The 17,929-nt window shown below is 38.4% G+C and overlaps 2 protein-coding genes across 2 annotated transcripts in view; one reads left to right on the forward strand and one right to left on the reverse strand.

Moving 5' to 3' along the window:
* The window catches only part of LOC120419877 (UNC93-like protein), a 28,043-nt gene extending 25,685 nt beyond the window's left edge, over positions 1 to 2,358 (forward strand). The window contains exon 9 of the mRNA XM_039582738.2: positions 1,578 to 2,358. Within this exon, the coding sequence (XP_039438672.1) occupies positions 1,578 to 1,703 (126 nt within the window). The 3' untranslated portion in view covers positions 1,704 to 2,358. The remainder of the gene's footprint in view (positions 1 to 1,577) is intronic.
* Positions 1,848 to 17,929, reverse strand: part of LOC120419876 (uncharacterized) — a 47,848-nt gene continuing 31,766 nt past the window's right edge. The window contains exons 5-6 of the mRNA XM_039582737.2: positions 14,600 to 15,281; positions 1,848 to 6,601 (exon numbers count right to left, since the gene is read on the reverse strand). Of these exons, the coding sequence (XP_039438671.2) occupies positions 6,401 to 6,601; positions 14,600 to 15,281 (883 nt within the window). The 3' untranslated portion in view covers positions 1,848 to 6,400. The remainder of the gene's footprint in view (positions 6,602 to 14,599; positions 15,282 to 17,929) is intronic.

Here is a 17,929-nt window from a genome sequence, read left to right on the forward strand (position 1 = left end):
TAATTTCCACTGTAATTTAACAAGACACAAGCCAAAAAAAAAAAGTTTTTGCAAATTTTCAAAAAAGAGGGAAGCATAACTCACCAGCAGTTGCTTGAGTGTACTTTGTACACACAAAAGTATGGACACATTTAAAAGAGGCCTAAATACTCAACTTATCCTCAGAATTAGAGCTTGTGCAGCAACTTCGACCTCGGCTTTTGAAAATTCAGCGACTCCGGCTTCTGAAGATTTGGATAATCCGACTACAGCTCTAAAAAAAAATCCACCGCAACCGACATCTACTCCTACTTCTACATCTACAATTCTTACAGCTACTTTGGCTGGTGAAGATTAAGCGACTTCGATTTCATAACGCTTAGTTTTTTAATACCATCTTTTTACTTGAAATATCAAGTAATTTGCAGATTAATATTTGATCGAGCTACGCAGCCAAGTGGTAACACTTCCGCTTCATAAGCGGTAGATCGGGGTTCAAATCCCGGCTCAAACCAACACAACTGGTGATCTTACCCCTTCTGGATTCGATTTCTTAGTAAAGGAAAGGTAGTGTATCGTCACAAACTGCACCTTATGTGTCTACCTTAGGAAGACAACCTATGGAATGCTTTGTAAATGCCGGCCCTGATACTCTTCACGGATGTTTCTCTCAGGAACAGGAATTTTTTTTTTAATTAATATTTTGAAAACTTACGCTTGAAATACAGGGCCATCCCGTTTTTGGCAACATCCAAATTAATTTGATGTTTTTGGTCTCGTAATATTTTCAAAACATAAGTTAATTAGTTTTGCTCAAAGCATAGTTATTTTTAATGCAAATAATATGTTTTATCGCAAATCAATTTATTTTTTTGGAAATCAAAAAATCATCTGTTTTGTTCGAATATTCACATAAATAAAACTCACCCGTCATTATGCAGGGTTAACGATGTTTATTGATGTTTCTCACACACATATAAGCAATATATATTCTTCAAAACACACTATTTAAGATCTCCCGGTTTTGGCAACATAAAAAATAGAATTGACGTTAACACTTTCGTCAACGGATCAATAGGCGTGTATCGTTCTTTTTGCAACAAGACTACGCCTTCCGGGTCTGCTAAGTGTGAAGGTATGGCACGGGGAGAGGACACCGGATAACTATATATACACTTAGAATCTTTTGCGCCGCCTCGGGATTCGAACCGGCGACCTCTGGATTGTGAGTCCAGTGTGCGGTCCGATTGATCCACACAAGCGTAGAAAGCATGTATTACAAGATAAAGTTTTGGTGTTTTGGGCAAAGTTGCTTAGATAGAAGCTCCAGGGCGGAACCATTTTTCGGAAAATCAATTTTTCACTTAATATTGTTTGATCTGGACCACTGTGGATTACGTTAAAAATATCTATTATTTTGATAATTTCGAGAAATTATTTGAAAATATGTAGAATTGGCTACTGATCCGCATATTTGGAAAACCTGATGATGTGGAAATTGGGACTTATCTCTACCGCATTGTTAGCTATTATTTTGTTTACCCGAAAATTGGATTTATCAAATTACTTACTCACTCATAAAAAACAACTCTTTCTAGGAGCGACGGTTGAAGAAGCTGGACGAAACGCCCAAGCAGCAGCAAACCGAGGCAGAGCGCAAGGAAGCCGAGGAGGATGACGAAAAGGACGAACTGGAGGAGGACATTGTCGTTACCCATTTGTAGTGTGTGAAAAAATGAGAGAGGGACGTGCAACGTAATGTTTCTATAGAAGCATTGTTAAAAATGATTCCTATTTAGCGTTTAATGTTGATTGATTGTTTAAGGTTTGCGTTGCATCTGCAGTTTTCAGAATTTTTGCGCTGCATAAAGTTGAGGCATTGTCTGGTTGACTTGACTTAATGAGTTAATTGGTTTTAGCGAGAAACATTAGCAGAAAAAAACCCATAAGTCAATCGGGTAATGTTTTAGCTAGATTTTAGTTACAACATAGATTAGGACAGAACTAGGAGATTTACTGCACATTTTGTCATGCACCTCTAGTGTAAATATCATTAAATGCTTAACAGAATAGCAGTTTGGTTTATCCTTCATTACTTCAGTTAACATCCTTCCTCATGCAGTAGTATAACGGTCCCCTTCAAGCAAGACACGTGTGCAGCAGCAATTGAAGCATGTTGATTATTATTCAAACAGGAACTTCTAAATCAATAGGGTGGTAACTAGATCTCATCTCAGCAGCAGCAACTTCACTTTCTTAGAGCTTTCTTACAAAGTGCATTATTATTCATGCATCCTGATGGAATTTTAAACTCGCAAGACCAGAATACCAACGATGTTATTAATAACAAATATTTAAATAGAATCCTTCTGTACCCAACCGTAAACATCTTTCCATTTAACAGAGAAAAATATCATTTTTTTACTTTACAGACTCATTTATTTTTCACTTGTTTGTTGCTCTTCTTTCCATCTTGTCTCATGTACAATAAAATCACTTATCGTTTTCCTCTCGCATACAATATCTTTGTGAGTTGTGTTGTGCTCTTTCACTTCTCCTCTGGCACAGTGACTGTTGCGAAAGGAGTGCTCTCCACTACCAATCTCTGTTCCATTTACCCCCTTTCTACTCATTTACACACCGCATTGCTCCGGAAATGGAGCGCACCGCGGAACAAACACGAATGGTAGCAACATGTCCGGCACCTGGCCGTGCGCCATTTTTTTCCTCTCCTACTTCGTTCTCTTCGCATTACTGTTCGGTTGAGGGCGCACAAAGTTTCTTGTTTGTTGCCCGTACGTTCATTCCATTGACCTCTCTTTTGGGTTCATCAATCATCATCACATCACATGAACAGTCTGTGGTGGTTTGTCCTTTGTCGCAGAAATGTTTCTTTTTTTCAGTAATACTACATTTGAAATTGGGCATTGGGTGCTGTTAAAGGCTACTTTTTTTTACTTTTGAAAGATCATTGTTGAAATCTACTTATTGATATTGACGAGGAAAGTCTTTCAAATAAATTGGCAATCTGAGAAGTGATTAACTATCTGAAAATTACGAATTCAGGAAATTTAAAATAAATGCAGACATTGAACATTCAAATATATCGATTTCGATATTTTAATACCATTACATCGAGATTTTCATAGAAATTTAAATTATCAAGTTGAAAATAATTCAGTTACAGTTTAAAACCAGAAACAAAATGAAACAAAAAATGGCACTGGTTTCTTAAAGATGCATGGCGTTTGAATTTTGTTTGTTTTTTTGTTCCAAAGAATGAAAAAGTTTTTTGGTTTCAAGATTCTCAAGACAATTCTCGTTGTTTTCATCAATCCTTGAGCTTTATTTGAAAAAGTTCTATAAACATATGAAACAGCTTATAAGATCTTTTTAAAAAAAAACCCTGGATTTCAACTTGGTACAAAATTAATGTAAACTTTAAAAAAAAAAAAAAAGTTAACGGATGTACTCTTTTGTAGCACTCTGAATATGGGAAATTCTCGTATGTTTGGCAGGTAAAGCTCTCGCTCCTAACTCCATCCAATGTGCTGATTTTCACTATTTAAACAACTAATTTTGCAAAACTTTTGATAGAAACTTGCTTGCTCACTTCTTATTGAGCTATTTATCACTCGATTTCAGTTGAAAACGCTTTTAATTAACTTTAATTGAATGTCAAAGTTCTGACCTGCCAACACGGTGGAATTAGATGCTATTTTAAAACTATTTATAACAGACCTAACAATTGAAAAAATATTGTTTTACCAAACACGGCTAAAACAGCCTCGTATGGTCCGCTTCGCATCGCTGAAGGCACATGTAAATGTAAGCCTGCCAACAATATTGCTATACTTCTTTGCAAAGATTTCAGTCAATTTTTTCTGTTAAAATACTATGTCAACCTAAAATTCAATAAAGCTCAAGAACCATCCATAAACCACGTGACTTGAGGTGACAGCAGTCGAGTTTGACTTTGATAAAAAGTAGTTTTTTTTGCAAAAGTTTTAACTAAAAAGCAAATTAAATACGATTGAATTGCTGGAACTGAACAACATAAAAAAATATGTGGGAATGCGTAAGGACGGAGAGCCCGCTCCGTTTTTACTCACGACTTAGATTTATGCTCAGCGAATCACTTGATTGTGTTGTGATGATGACGATGATGCCGAGAGCTATAGCACAAACCACTCTGCCCTATTGTTAGTTTGTTGTTTCGCTATCACGTGACACTAGTTTTAGCTTCGAATTCGTTTCATTATTAAATTGGTTTAAGTTTCTCAAAATCGATCTCACGTACTCGAGTAAAATTGTACAAAAAATCTTCTTAAAAGAAATCTCATCTACCTTATATGTAGTACGTTTTTTTGCATACATCTTTTTTTTCTTTCTCTCTTTTGTTTTGTTCGTTACTGCTCTATGTATGTATGTGTGTGAGTGTGTTTGCTTTTTTATCTCTCTGTCTCTAAATCGATCTGCTCTATACTTTTCTTTTATTTGTTTAGCTATGTATATAAACGTATTTTCTTCCCTTTTTTACTTTTTTATCATAGTACTCTGTTGTTTTGTTTGTTTAAAAAATAAAATATTAAATAGTGTTTTGTTTCCGTTTTAAGTTAACCTTTTATTTCAATTTTTGTCGTTAGTTGCTATTACTTTAGCTGTTCGCTTTCTTTCACTGACTATAAAAATCATGCGCTATCCCTTCTTCTTGTTTCTCCTTCTTTCAGCGTTTTGTTTTGTTTTGTTTTGTTTGTGTGTGTGTCTATTAGTAATTTGATTTTTTCCTAGTTGAATGTTTGTGATACATTGTGTGGTTGGTTGGTTTATCAAGGTGAAAGATGTGAGCAGAAGTGAGTAAGTGAGTGTGTGAGAACATTTTCTATTTCCAGGTGAGTTCTTTTCCTCTCTTCTAGTGAGCAAGTAAACGTTTGATTTGTGTGAGTTTGCTAAGTGTGATTCTATTTAGTTTTTGGTTCGATTCACCTTGAAAAGTGAGTGGGTTGGGAGGTGAAAGTGTGTGGTGAGGGGAAAAACGTGTCGAGCTTGTGAAAGATTAAGGTATTTAGAGCAATAGAACTATTATCATTTAGCTAGATTTGATTCATGTTAGTGAATTTAAGATTTGTGTTATGTTCTGCCAGTGAATGATATCTTCGTTGGTAGTATTTGTGCATTCTGAGTTGTTCGTGTTGGGTATGGTTTACGAATGATGATGAAGGTGTGCCAGCTCAATCCAGTATTATTGAGTCCGTCCAAATGATGTTTTAAGTTGTTCCTAATAATTATTCGAGACAATTGCTTAGTCGATTTCACATTGAAAAACGGATAATCTCGATTTTTGAGCACATGGATTAAATCTCCACGGGTGTGCGCTTTATAAACATTCAAGTTGATTAATTTGTATGAAGTGTGTTCGTTGTGACTTCTGAAGCGTGAAGGAAAGAACACGAAACTGATGGCGAATCGCAACGAAGGGAAAGAAGTTTTCTCGACAGTTAAATAGGTAGCTACGTTAGGAATACGAGATTGATTTGATTTTTTTTTGTGAAATTTTAACTAATATCACCGTGTTTTGTTAAGTGAATTGAACGCAAAACCTGTAGGATCTGGCAGTGAACATTTTGTTAATTTGAAAACATTACTTTTTTCATCAGTTGGTTTTGAACCTGCTAACGGAAAATACACATATTCTACAACAAAATCTCAACTAACCTAACGAACATATTAATCCTTACACGTCATCGCGCCTATCATGTGACGTAAATTGATTAAATGCACCGTCCTCTGGTTTACCACATACTAAAGATCCATTCACGCTTCCAACTCGATAGTAACATTTCTTTTCAACAATCATCTAATTACAACGGTATAACTTTTTCTAGGTGTTGTGTGCTTACTCTTGAGGGCAATTACAAAAAGAAAAACTGTTGTTCTCCTAGATAACCTCAATTTGACGCTCGAAAATCTCTACAGCAAGTTTAAAACGTTAATAAAATTTTAAACAGTTCAGTCCTCTCAATAAACAATGGAAACAAGACACACTTTTTTATATTCTCTGCTGGTTCTTCAACTTTTTTTTGTGCTCCTTCAATGTTAAACCACTTGAGAGGAATTAAAAATACTTTATAAACTTTCTTCTGTCTACAACCTCCACCGTCCACGCGTGTTGAACGGCCCCAGTTTTTTCCTTCTTCTCTAGTCTATCTTTTATTTAGTCCTTCCCGTCCCACTCGGCTCTCTGATATAGATGTTGTAGATCCCGCTGGGTGTTAAATCTTCTGGCCTTGTCTTCCACGGGAGTGAAAAAAACCGAAGAACAAAAGCAAGAAGCAGCGCTTTACCGCGGTAACAACTCCGGGCCAAGGACGACGACGACGACGACCACCAAGAATATAGGTAGCGGGTAACGGGTGCTTGATTATAACACCGGTTTGGCAATGTACGGTTTTGCAGTGGTCGTCGCAATCTCCGACATCTTGATATCGATTGGTACTCGGGTATCGTACAGCGTTGGTGCCTGCAGGATGATGCCGGCCGTTCCGAACACCACCGCGATGGTGAAGATCCACAGAAATAGCCGATCCAGCACCATCGCCACAAACTTCCAGTCTTCCTTTACCTGCGGACAGAACGAATGGAAATATTCGTAGATTAATATGGCGATTGTTCTGTTTTGAAATATAAAAATAAAAGAATTAATATATCTCCGTGATCAAAAATTTTAAGTGTGCAATACAAAGTTCCATTGCAGGGCTCAAAAGTATGGGTTAAATAAGCCTAACGTCCAAATATCAACCCGATTATAGGACTTTAAAAAAAACTCTAGAGGTCTTGAAAATTTAAGTTTATGCATTTTCAGCTTTACCCCACCGCTTGCATTGAAAGAGTTGACTAAAGTTGTTCTGGGGGAAAAGTCTTTTAATGCATGCGAAGGGGTGACGCGGCAAAAAACATAAAATTAAGTCTCTTAAGACTTTTCTTGAATGAATGCATACTTTTTAAATATTGTAGAATGCAGTTTTGGAAAAGTGGTCGAAATTTATGTAGAAGGTGCCAATGTAGTGAGAATCAAATGAATGTGCGAGTGGCCTTACGTTGCGCTCATTCGTTCATATGAGAACGAACGAAACAGTGCTGTTAAACGTTAACTAACGTTAACGCGTCCATTAATCGTTAAAATTAACGTGAACGCGAACGGAGCACGTTAATTAACGCGTTAATCCCCGACTTTGAGGGACTGTATCTTCCAAACGGTAACATCTAGCGGGTTACTTCCAGTTGCATTTTACGGGCATTAACTGTGACTATGCGTTCCTGGTGAGGTAATTTGTCCAAAGTGGCCACTGGTTCCGGCAACCCGGAACATCCGTCAAGCATGTTTTTTTTAAACTTTGGTATTCAATTGACATTTGAGCCAATGTTATGAAACGTTGTTTGTGTACTATAGGTATACTGACTACATTGGGTCAGTTCAGGGTATCTGTGGCCACTCCGGAACCGATTCCATGGTACCACGCAAATAGTTTCGATAATTGTGATATTCAAAAGTCGACCTGTTGCTCATCAAACTTCGTAAATTTAAAATCATTAATCATCCTTTATCATGCCGGTGTTCTTTGACCCGATCGGACCACTCCGGAACCGGTTACCGGTTGCACTGGAGGAAGTGTACTGAGTATAAAAAAGCCCTTTAATGTGACATATTAAACTTCATGAAATTGAAAGTCCAAACTGACGTCATCAGGGTTGATCCTTCCGGAATCAGTCACTGGAGGTCACAGTGCTTCCCCCTCCTCCCTCTTCTCCTGCATCATAGAGAAAGTGCCGACGCCTCATGAAGAATTAACAGCAACTACTGGCTCTCTGATTGTGTTTCCATGGTAACCGACGAGAGTGTCAAACCTGTACAATTGGGTCCTAAAATAAAGCTTAGATTGCTGATATTATTGTTTACAGCGATAAAGCTTATTTTTCTGACTACAATGGCACTTTGTACGGCCACAAAGAATTTAAAATGGATTTTTAAATCAATTTTGAAAAATTAACCTCGCGGTCCTTCTTGACGGTAATGGTCCTACTTGACAGCTCGTTCCAAGGGGACCATAGTTGTGTAGCGACCCACATCTTTTTTTCACCTTAGATGAAATCCCCGACGCAATAATGTGCGATTGGACTTTGATCCATGATGAGGAGATTTCATCCAGTGGTGAAATTAAAGAGAACCGTGAAGTCGCTCAAATCATAATTAGTCTACAGCCAAATTACCCCCAGGGGAACTTGGCCCAGTTAGCATAACTTCACAGTTCTCTTTTCAAGATCAAACGAAGGGCCGGCTGAGGCGATGTCGTTTGTGCGTTCGGGTTTTCACACGCGCCAAAAACAGATGGCCCATGCGTGAGCCGATAGGAGAACGAATCTAATTCACTTGCTTATGCCAGAGGGAGAGAGAGAGATAGAGAAAGGGAGAAGAAGGACAATATGCGACACTTCGGGTTTTGACTCGTTGACCAATCAATTAGGACATGGAGGGGATAATTACCTCACCCGCTAATTGATTGGTCAGAAGGTCTCGGCAAGAAATCCGAACCCAAAAGATTCCAGGAATTATGGGGATCTTCAAAGTCCTCAAATGAACGAAGAGGACACTATAAAAGGCGATCGAAAATCTCGATCGGGGTTCAGCCAGCGCAGTTCAGTATTCAGTATGTAGTTCAGTTCGGAGTTCAGTTCGGTGTTAAGTTAGTCACAGTATGTAGTTCAAATTTTGCTCTCAGTTAATTCACGGTAATCCCAGTGTTCTCAGTTCAGTAGTTTAGTGTCAGTTTTGGTGTTTGACTTTTTGTAACTCGTTAAACTTTTCAATAAAAAGTTAAGAAAAATGATCGTGCCCGCGTTTTTCACTCTAAATCAAAAAAGAAATTCCAGTGTTTGAAAAATATCGGGTGGACGGCGCGATACAGTTGATCCATCGAAAAAATGTTGTCTTGTCATTATTTTTTTTTTGCATTAAAATGAAAAAAAGTGATCAGAAATGGTTTTTGATCGTGTTTTTTACTGTTGTACATAAAAATTCACATAGGGCTTTAGTACCCAATTCAGATGGCTACTGAGCCTACTTGGATTCAGTGCAATGGGACTCCAACTGCGTACCATCTTGTAGCCTACTAACTGCAAGCGCTCTGGAGTTTAAAGACTGGTCAACCGGAACCAATACAAAAGTGCATCGGCAATATTTCCTGAATAAAATAAATAAATCTTTATAAAGAATTATAAGGCATCTACATTCATCTAAGTGGTTATAATTTTCAAGTTCATGAAGTTTGATATGTCACATGAAAGGGCTTTTCATACTAAGAACACTTCCTCCGGTGCAACCAGTAAGCGGTTCCGGAGTGGTTCGATCGGGTCAAAGAACACCGGCATGATAAAGGATGATTAATGATTTTATATTTACGAAGTTTGATAAGCAACAGGTCGACTTTTGAATATCACAATTATCGAAACTATTTGCGTGGTACCATGGAATCGGTTCCGGAGTGGCCACAGATACCCTGAACTGACCTAATGTAGTCAGTATACCTATAGTACACAAACAACGTTTCATAACATTGGCTCAAATGTCAATTGAATGCCAAAGTTTAAAAAAAAAACATGCTTGACGGATGTTCCGGGTTGCCGGAACTAGTGGCCACTTTGGAAAAATTACCTCACCGGGAACTCATAGTCACAGTTAATGCCCGTAAAATGCAACTGGAAGTAACCCGCTAGATGTAACCGTTTGGAAGATACAGTCCCTCAAAGTCGGGGAAAACGCGTTAATCAACGCGTTAATTAACGTGCTCCGTTCACGTTAAAGTTAAGATCAACGTAGGCTCCGTTCGCGTTCACGTTTAGGTTAACGTTTAACGATTCCGTTAAACGTAGTTAAACGTAGTTAATTTAATCGTTTAACAGCACTGAAACAAAAGCAAAATGTCAACGTCACCATTCACTAAAAATTTAAAATGGCTCTTCGGTAATAATGGTCACATTGTGGTAGATATTGGAGCCATCCGGGTTTACCGGAGAACCGGTTTTTATAATGAGTGGCATATATCACCCTAGTTTGTTATCGAAACCAACAAATAGTTTTAATATCAATCAAAATCAGAGCTAATGAAGGCGCTTGAAGTGTTTCAATTATCCTCAGTTGGAATTTCCTTATGTACTATAAGTAAGTATTATACAAAAAAAAATCATTCGTGGACAATGATTACTATCACTATTTGCTGTGTAACGAATTTGCGGGAGTGCTTTATCCCTTTAGCAAACTGTATCAATCACGACAACTACACTGGTCGAGCTTTAGTAAATTAATGATCTGTCTATATAAAAACATCATTCGTCATAAAATACGAAAGTTTTTCCTAGCTCAACATCCCGTCAATTGAGCATAGTCATAGCCGCAGGATAAATGAAACATTATTAGCGTGCAAACTTTTTTACTCAATCATCTTCTCTGACCCACACCCACTAATACCACCAGAGGAAGGATGAAAACATCTTGTCGCTCTTCATCATCGGGTGGCACCTAGTGGTCTGTATCGTCGTTGTCCGTAACTCCCCCGAGTGGACCTGTAGAAATAATGACATGAAAATTATTTACCCATAAAATTGGTCCCCATCCGGACCCGGCCACGGCCGAGAATCAGTCTAATGAACAACAACAAACTTTCTGTCGCTCTTCGGGGAGAAAAACAATTTATCCCCGTACTATATGGCTACACGTACGAAAAAGCAAGAAGCATCATCCCATACGAAACCGGAGATCTTAGTCTTCCCAACCTGCGCTCCCACCACGTTTTGCTAACGAGCAATCTAAGCGACTTCTCTAGCCGAAAACATCGTAAACAAGACACTTATCATTTAAACTAACTTCGGATAAGAGGTTTTCAAGTGTCGGAGTAATTTTATGCATCCTTTTATCCGTCGACACGCAGACCGACCTGGAGCTGCTCCGGTAGCATCCTTCCGACCTTCTTCTGCCATTCCTCTCGGATTCCGCGAAAGTGTTTGTACCACTTGCCTTCTTAGAGATGTAGCAAAACATCTTCGCTTTAGGCTCCTGCCGGAGAGATTTTGGCTCTCCAATGGCGTGTCATCGTTTGGTTGGTTGGTTTCGAGGAACCTTCCGGAGCGAGCGTCCCAGCTGTGGGAATTTGGGATTTGCTGGTTTGTCATGCTGTTTCCACCCCCTGCTTTATCCCGTTTTCATCTCTCCCCAACGTGGCAGAGGGGACTGGCGACTGGGAACGTTCGAGCAAATACAGATTAGAAACGTTCCGGGGTGGTTTTGTTGATGGTATAGATGTGATTAATACCATAATGCTACAAAGAATGAGAAGGCACATTTATTCGGCCGCATTGGAGCAAACAGACGCGTTCACTCTCTGTGTCCAAACAGATTGAGTTGACAATCGTTCACACAGAGGGTCAAAAGGGTGGCCTTTGCACGGTTTTGTTCTCAATGTGCCACCAGACAATCAATTCATTTCGTTGAGGAGAGAATTGGGAAACAAGGGTGTTCGAATTGCACAACTTTAATTTGTTTTTGCTATACTTCTCAACACAGCATAACAAGACTTTTTAAAACTATCAGCCTAATTTGGTGTGATAAATCAATTTTCTTCAACAAAACACGCACATCTAATCGTATCTAATCAGACCCTAGAACAGCCAATCTTTCGAAGGGATCCTAGAGAAAGCCTGAGGTTGGATTACGCCTAGCTTTAGCTTTATTTTTGTCATTTATTAACATCTGTAGTGCTCCATTGCATTATAATGCATTAAAACATTACAAGTGTTAAAGCGGCCAGGCCTACTGCGTAAAGTTGTATCTCAGAGACCTGATTCGTTGATGTGGTTTGAGCACGAACAATACACCCGAGCATGGGTAAATAACCAGGGAAATGTGTAATAATACCTTTCTCTGGTATCAATACCAAATTTTGATATTCCTGGACCCTTCAAAATTTGTCTTGAGGATTATGCAACAGCAGAATTTGTCAATGATCGGATACCACATTTTGGTATTATTTTGGTATTACAGAGTTTTATCAACTTCTTCTAAAACTATGGAGAATTTTGACCAATTTTGACAAGCTAATTAATTTTGCGCTAAAATGATTTGAAAACCACAAATGTTAAAGCTGTTTTTGATTTTTTTGTATATAATCAAGAAAATTTGTAAAATCGTTGAAATTTCTCTAAGTCAGGATATCCAAATACTTTGATTAACGAAACAACTGATAGTATTATTGAATTTTTTGGTGAACTTGAATACAGTTTCATTTTAATATCATTTATTTTTCAATCTTGTTATTTTTTAGAAGCTTCAAGAAATTCAAGCATTAAAGCTGTTCATCAATGACAAATCTATTCGATGTGGCGAAGAATATTAGTGATACAACATACATAGAACAACATAGAATTATCAAGTGAGTAAATTTTTCTGTTGCATGCGGATCATTTTCGTTTTTTCACTAACTGCAACTGCTGCACTAAAAATAGCATCAAAATACCAAATTTTGATATGACTTGTGCAAATACCAGCGACCAAAATGTGCCCTTGGTTGCCCAGTAATAGTTTGTAAAGTACCATGAAATTAAACCAAAATCATGTATGTGGATAACCTCAGGAATACCAAAATCAGTTATTTCAAGGGCGCGGAAATACCGAAAAATAAAATTATAGCAATACCAAGTTTTGGTATTCAATCAATGTTCAAAATCCAGAAGACCTCAACTTGGTATTGAAATGGTTTTATTTTGTGGTATTATTTTACACTTGGAATAACATGTTGTGGTATTGTTTTGGTCTTCCACATACAAGATTTTGTTATGAATTCATGGTATTTTACTTTCTATTACTGGGCAACCACACTTTGGTATCTGTTATTTTCTCAAGTAATACAAACATTTGGTATTCCCGTGTTATTTACTCCTGCTCGGGCAATTCTGAATCTACAGGGGAGGAAGAAGCGTGGGGACACACCACCATACGCTCCGAAATGGTTTTTTCGTTGCTAAGATGTTTTGGTACTCCGGGACCCTCTGAGATGGGACAATGTATTTCCACGAATGCCCTGGTCACTATTTATCATGTTTATAGCGCCACAACTCGTTCTCTGTACAAGTATTCCTACTTCCAGTTTAGTAACACCAAGTCGGGATTCCTTTGTGGACCACCATTCAGTCAGATACTCCTGGATATTAGCTCCTGAAAAGTGCTTAAAAAGTGAAAAAATGGCTCACGGCAAGAAAACGAGGCGGTCCTCACCAGCAGGATCGGCAGATTTGAAGAAGCTAAAGAATGCCGAAGCGCTACCTGCAAAGCCAGGCAGTTTGAGCAAGGACGCTCAAAATTCGTCTGGAAACCAGTTCGCTACCCTCCCTGTAGACGTGAGCGAGAAAGAAGAATTTGAACGACGGGAAAAGGTGCCTCCCATTTTTGTGAAAACATCGTCATCGGATCCGGTGCGAAAGTGGCTGACCGGGTTTATCAAATCTGGTGCTTTACGAGCTTCCATTCGCTTGTGTGCTGATGGACTCAAAATTCTGCTACCTACCAGAAAGGATTACAACTATTTTCAGGATTTCCTGGGCAACACCAAGATTGAATACTACAGCCATGACGATCCAGGTAAACGCCCTATGAAACAGGTCCTCCGAGGCCTGTACGACATGGATGTGAGTGTGCTGAAAGAAGAGCTCAAAACTCTTAAGTTGAACGTGACCTCGATCAAGTTCAAGATGACGAGTTAATAATAAAACGAAAAATATAACAAACATGATGAGCATTTAGCCATACCACTTAGAATGTAAATGAAATGTAATTACTATAAGAAAGTTCAATAAAGACATATTTAATTTCAAAAAAAAATATAATATAAGAATGAAAAATATTCCGGATAGCGCCCATTTCGGAAAATGGAATTCCGGGTGTTGTCATAAATTGTCTTTGCGTAATCCGAGTTTCACGGCTTTTCACGAGATTGATCAAATTTCATGGCACATAGTAATGTTCACGTAAATCGTGGCTTCCGCGAAATCACTAAAAATCACTAGCCTTAAGTATCTGTAATCAGATTACAAGTCAAATTATGTGTAGAAAAGCGTATAGGTATAGTGGACGTATTGTTTTGATAAAAACGCCAAATCAGATGTTTGCAGATATTTGATATTTGCCCAGCCAATTAGCTAGACTCTGCGGAAAATCTGCATAAACCCTTAAACCAACCGAGAAATCTTCAGGTTGATTTTGAAATCTGGTTCTGGACACTAACGACATTTTTCTCCAGAACAAAATATAATTTGATTGTTTTTCAGTTCAAAGCATTTCGAGGACGCAACAATAAGCTACAATAAAAAAAAAAGTTTGAGAAGTCTTCCAATGGATAAAAATTGGACCATGTTTTCATAAATTTAAATATTTATTGTTCTCTAGTTTGCCATGTAAAACCAGATTACTCTGCTGCACTACCAAGTTGTGCAATAACCATTTTGGAGCACGACAACAACGTGCTAGTAATGCAGCAACAGCACGTGGTGAGCGGTACTGCACTGCATCGACACTTACCCTTGTGCTTTCCTCCTCCTTCCGCGTGTGGTCCGCGATGTACGTGACTCCGTCCATCGCTTTGTGCAGCTCGGGGCACGTGAGCCATCGATTCCGCGCGCCCACCGACGATTTATCCTTGCTGCCACCGTCGGTGGTGCCGCCGCCACTTCCACCGAGGCCACTGTCCACCGTCGTGTTGATGATCGGCACACTTGGCACGGCCGTCGACGCGTCAATGCCCAGGATGTTATTGTTTGTTAATTGAGCGCTACTACTATCTAAACCGCCGGTTCGTCCATCGTTGAGGAAAAGATTATTACAACAGCTTAGATTACTCCTAGTAGTAGTGTTAGTTGCAGTGTTAATTATCACATTGGTGCTAGTTTTGCCGGCTCCTACTCCGAGGAGTCCACCCGCCAGGTTCGTCTGGAAGGCGCTATGGGGATCAAGCAGAGCCGCGCCGGCACTCGACAGGCCACCTCCACCGGACGGCACCGTCTGGTGCGGATTGGGCACTGCCGTGCTGACCGATGACAGCAGATTCAGATTTATCGGCGACATCGGCGAATTGTGATGGTTGTGATCCTGGTAGGGCAGTGCTAAGTCATCCATCAGATGATGGTGATAATGGCTGCCGCCACCGCTGTGGTGGTGATGAGGATGATGCGTTGGACTGCCGTGTAATCGGCATGTGTTTATGCTGAAACGAAATAGATCTGGCTTAGTCGGGGTTGTGAGCATAAAATAAGTGAGTAAAACACGCAACAAAACACACACCCATGAAGAAGACACCTGTTTAAGGGTTAGGCGCCAATGTCACGCAACAGAGAGAGAGAGAGAGATACAGTCATCCCTCTTATTGAAACCAATGTTCAAAAAATCAAAGAAAATCGATAATTGAACATAATGATTCGCTTTTACCTTCATTTGAACGCTTTTCTTGCGATTTTTCAAATGATGTATCAGCCGAATAAAATGTTAACTTTTATTATCAAGTCTGTGAAGAAAACCATTGATTCTTGAAATCCACAAATTCGGAACACTTTTTTTTCTTACAGATAAACAAACTTTTGTTCTCTCTAGGAGTGCACATTTTTTACAAAATATTCTGTATTCATTAATTAACTGCCCACCATTGAAAAAACGGCTATTATCCACTCTTGGCAAAAACGAGCTATTAGCACTAGGTGGTAGAGGAAGTTCCAAAGCATATTCTGAAACTTGAATTTCACTGAAATAGTGTTTAGATTTGGCTGCCGATGTGAAAAACCAAACGGCTAATATGCCACTCTTAAGGGAAATTGCCTTGACGGAGATTTAGTGACAAATACTAAAACGCGTTTTTCTCGGAATACTTGATTTGGCATAATAGCCGAATTTTCAATTATGGGCAGTTAATGACTTCAAGCATTGAAACAAACGATACCCAAGCTGTGTTATGCTTTTATGAATTGTATGATATCTTTCTTGGTGAATTTATCCGCTAAGATTAAGTGTTCGACAACTTTGGAACATGAAATTTAAAGGCAATGTTTTGCTGCATTTGATGAAATAGTCTTGAAATTAAGGGGTTGCATGAAAAGTCAAATTTTGCATCCTATTGACAAATTACCACAAAAGTGTTCCAAGTATGTGGGATGACTGTACCTAATAATGGTTGCGTGGGTGCGTATGGATCATGCAAACTGTGATGGTGACTAACTAAACTAAGGTTATATCACGACTCAAACTGCTTAACACTGGATTATTGATTTATGCTTAACGATGGACTACGACCGTTTACGAGGACATTGCGTAGGCGTAGAGGAGGATATACAACAAAACAACAACACCAACAGTCTAACGAAGAACGCACATTGATTGATACAAGGAACTTTGTTCTTTATAAACAACAGTTACTAAATAGTAGAAGAGAGGCTTTTATGTAAGAAAGTTTGTACTTTTGTTAATTTTTCTCCTCAAAATAAAATAAATGAAATTACACAATAAAAAACGACAAAGAAAAAGCATTTTGTTGTCATTTTAACTTGCATTCCATTTTAAACAATTATTTTTTACAACTAATTCATTTAATTATTCTATCAAAAAAATATCAATTTTAATTCCCATTTAAACATTAATCAAAGCATGGATCAAAAGTGTCCAAATATAATGATTTGTTTTATTCTAGGAAATTTTTTAACCATGTTTTCAAAAACATTTTCGAATCATCTCAGTGATTGATGCTTTCTTTACAAAATCAATTCTGGAGTTTTTTTTTGAAAAGGTCTAAAAAATCAAATTTCCAGTTTTTGCTTTTTGGGTGTTTTTGAAACCGCTGTAGCGACCCTCAGTTAATCAGAATATAAATTTAGATTTTTAGTTCGACCAACAGGGAAGAATTTGTCAGAAGTACATTGGTCTTTACAATCAGACGAAGTGCAACATCTTCAGATGCACTCATTAACACATGTTGACACGAGTCAAGTGTTATATTTCTAGGAGCACGTAGGTTAAGATATAAATAAACAAAGTAGGAAGATGGAAGGAAAAGCATAAAGCGAAAACAGAAGGGTCATGAACTCTGCCAGGATCCCTGCTGAGAATTTTCGAGCAGAAAGATTTCAAGATCAACGCGGTGTAGTCAAAACGCACGTGGCTGAGCTACTCCCGTAGAGATGAATATTGCGCATGCGTCTTGATTAAAAACGCTTCGGAGTATAAAAACCTAAGTTAGATTTAGAATCAGGGTAGTTGAAATTAGGAAAGAGTTAAGAGTGGGAGTTGAGAGTTGCAGTTGGGAGTTGGAGTTGATTATTCGGTGTAAGTGCTACGATGCACAGATTCAATCAAAATGCCACGGGGCATATTTTAGAAGCATAGTGAAATGTTGCCATAAGCTTAAGGAAAATCTAAGAATACATATTTTGGAGTTAAAGTTAAATGGTGTCGTTCTGTGCAAAAGGAATAAAAATGAAAGAAATCCCACTGATATTAGAGACTAAGCTTAAACAAGCTTACACAAAGTGGTGACAGCAGAAAAGTTTAAAGAAAATTAAACAGGAACGCTTTTGCTGACTAGTGAAAAAACCAGTGTCGAACCGCTAGCCAATGCCAAAGGAAACATTTAGTGAAGAGTGAAGATGGCAGTTCAAACGCCAGCCATTATGATTAAAAAAATGTGACAATCCGCCAGCCAAACCCATGGAAAGCAACTTCAGTTTTGTGACGATTGAAGCTTTAAAATCACGATTATCGAAATATTTTTCATCGAACCGCCAGCCATGGAGAACATTCAGAAAACCAGCAAAGAAAAATGGGTAAGTTGTAATATTTTACTATTTTTGTAATTAAATTGAAGTGGATAAT

This window comes from Culex pipiens, chromosome 1 (assembly GCF_016801865.2).
Source record: "Culex pipiens pallens isolate TS chromosome 1, TS_CPP_V2, whole genome shotgun sequence".
Taxonomy (NCBI): Eukaryota; Metazoa; Arthropoda; class Insecta; order Diptera; family Culicidae; genus Culex; species Culex pipiens.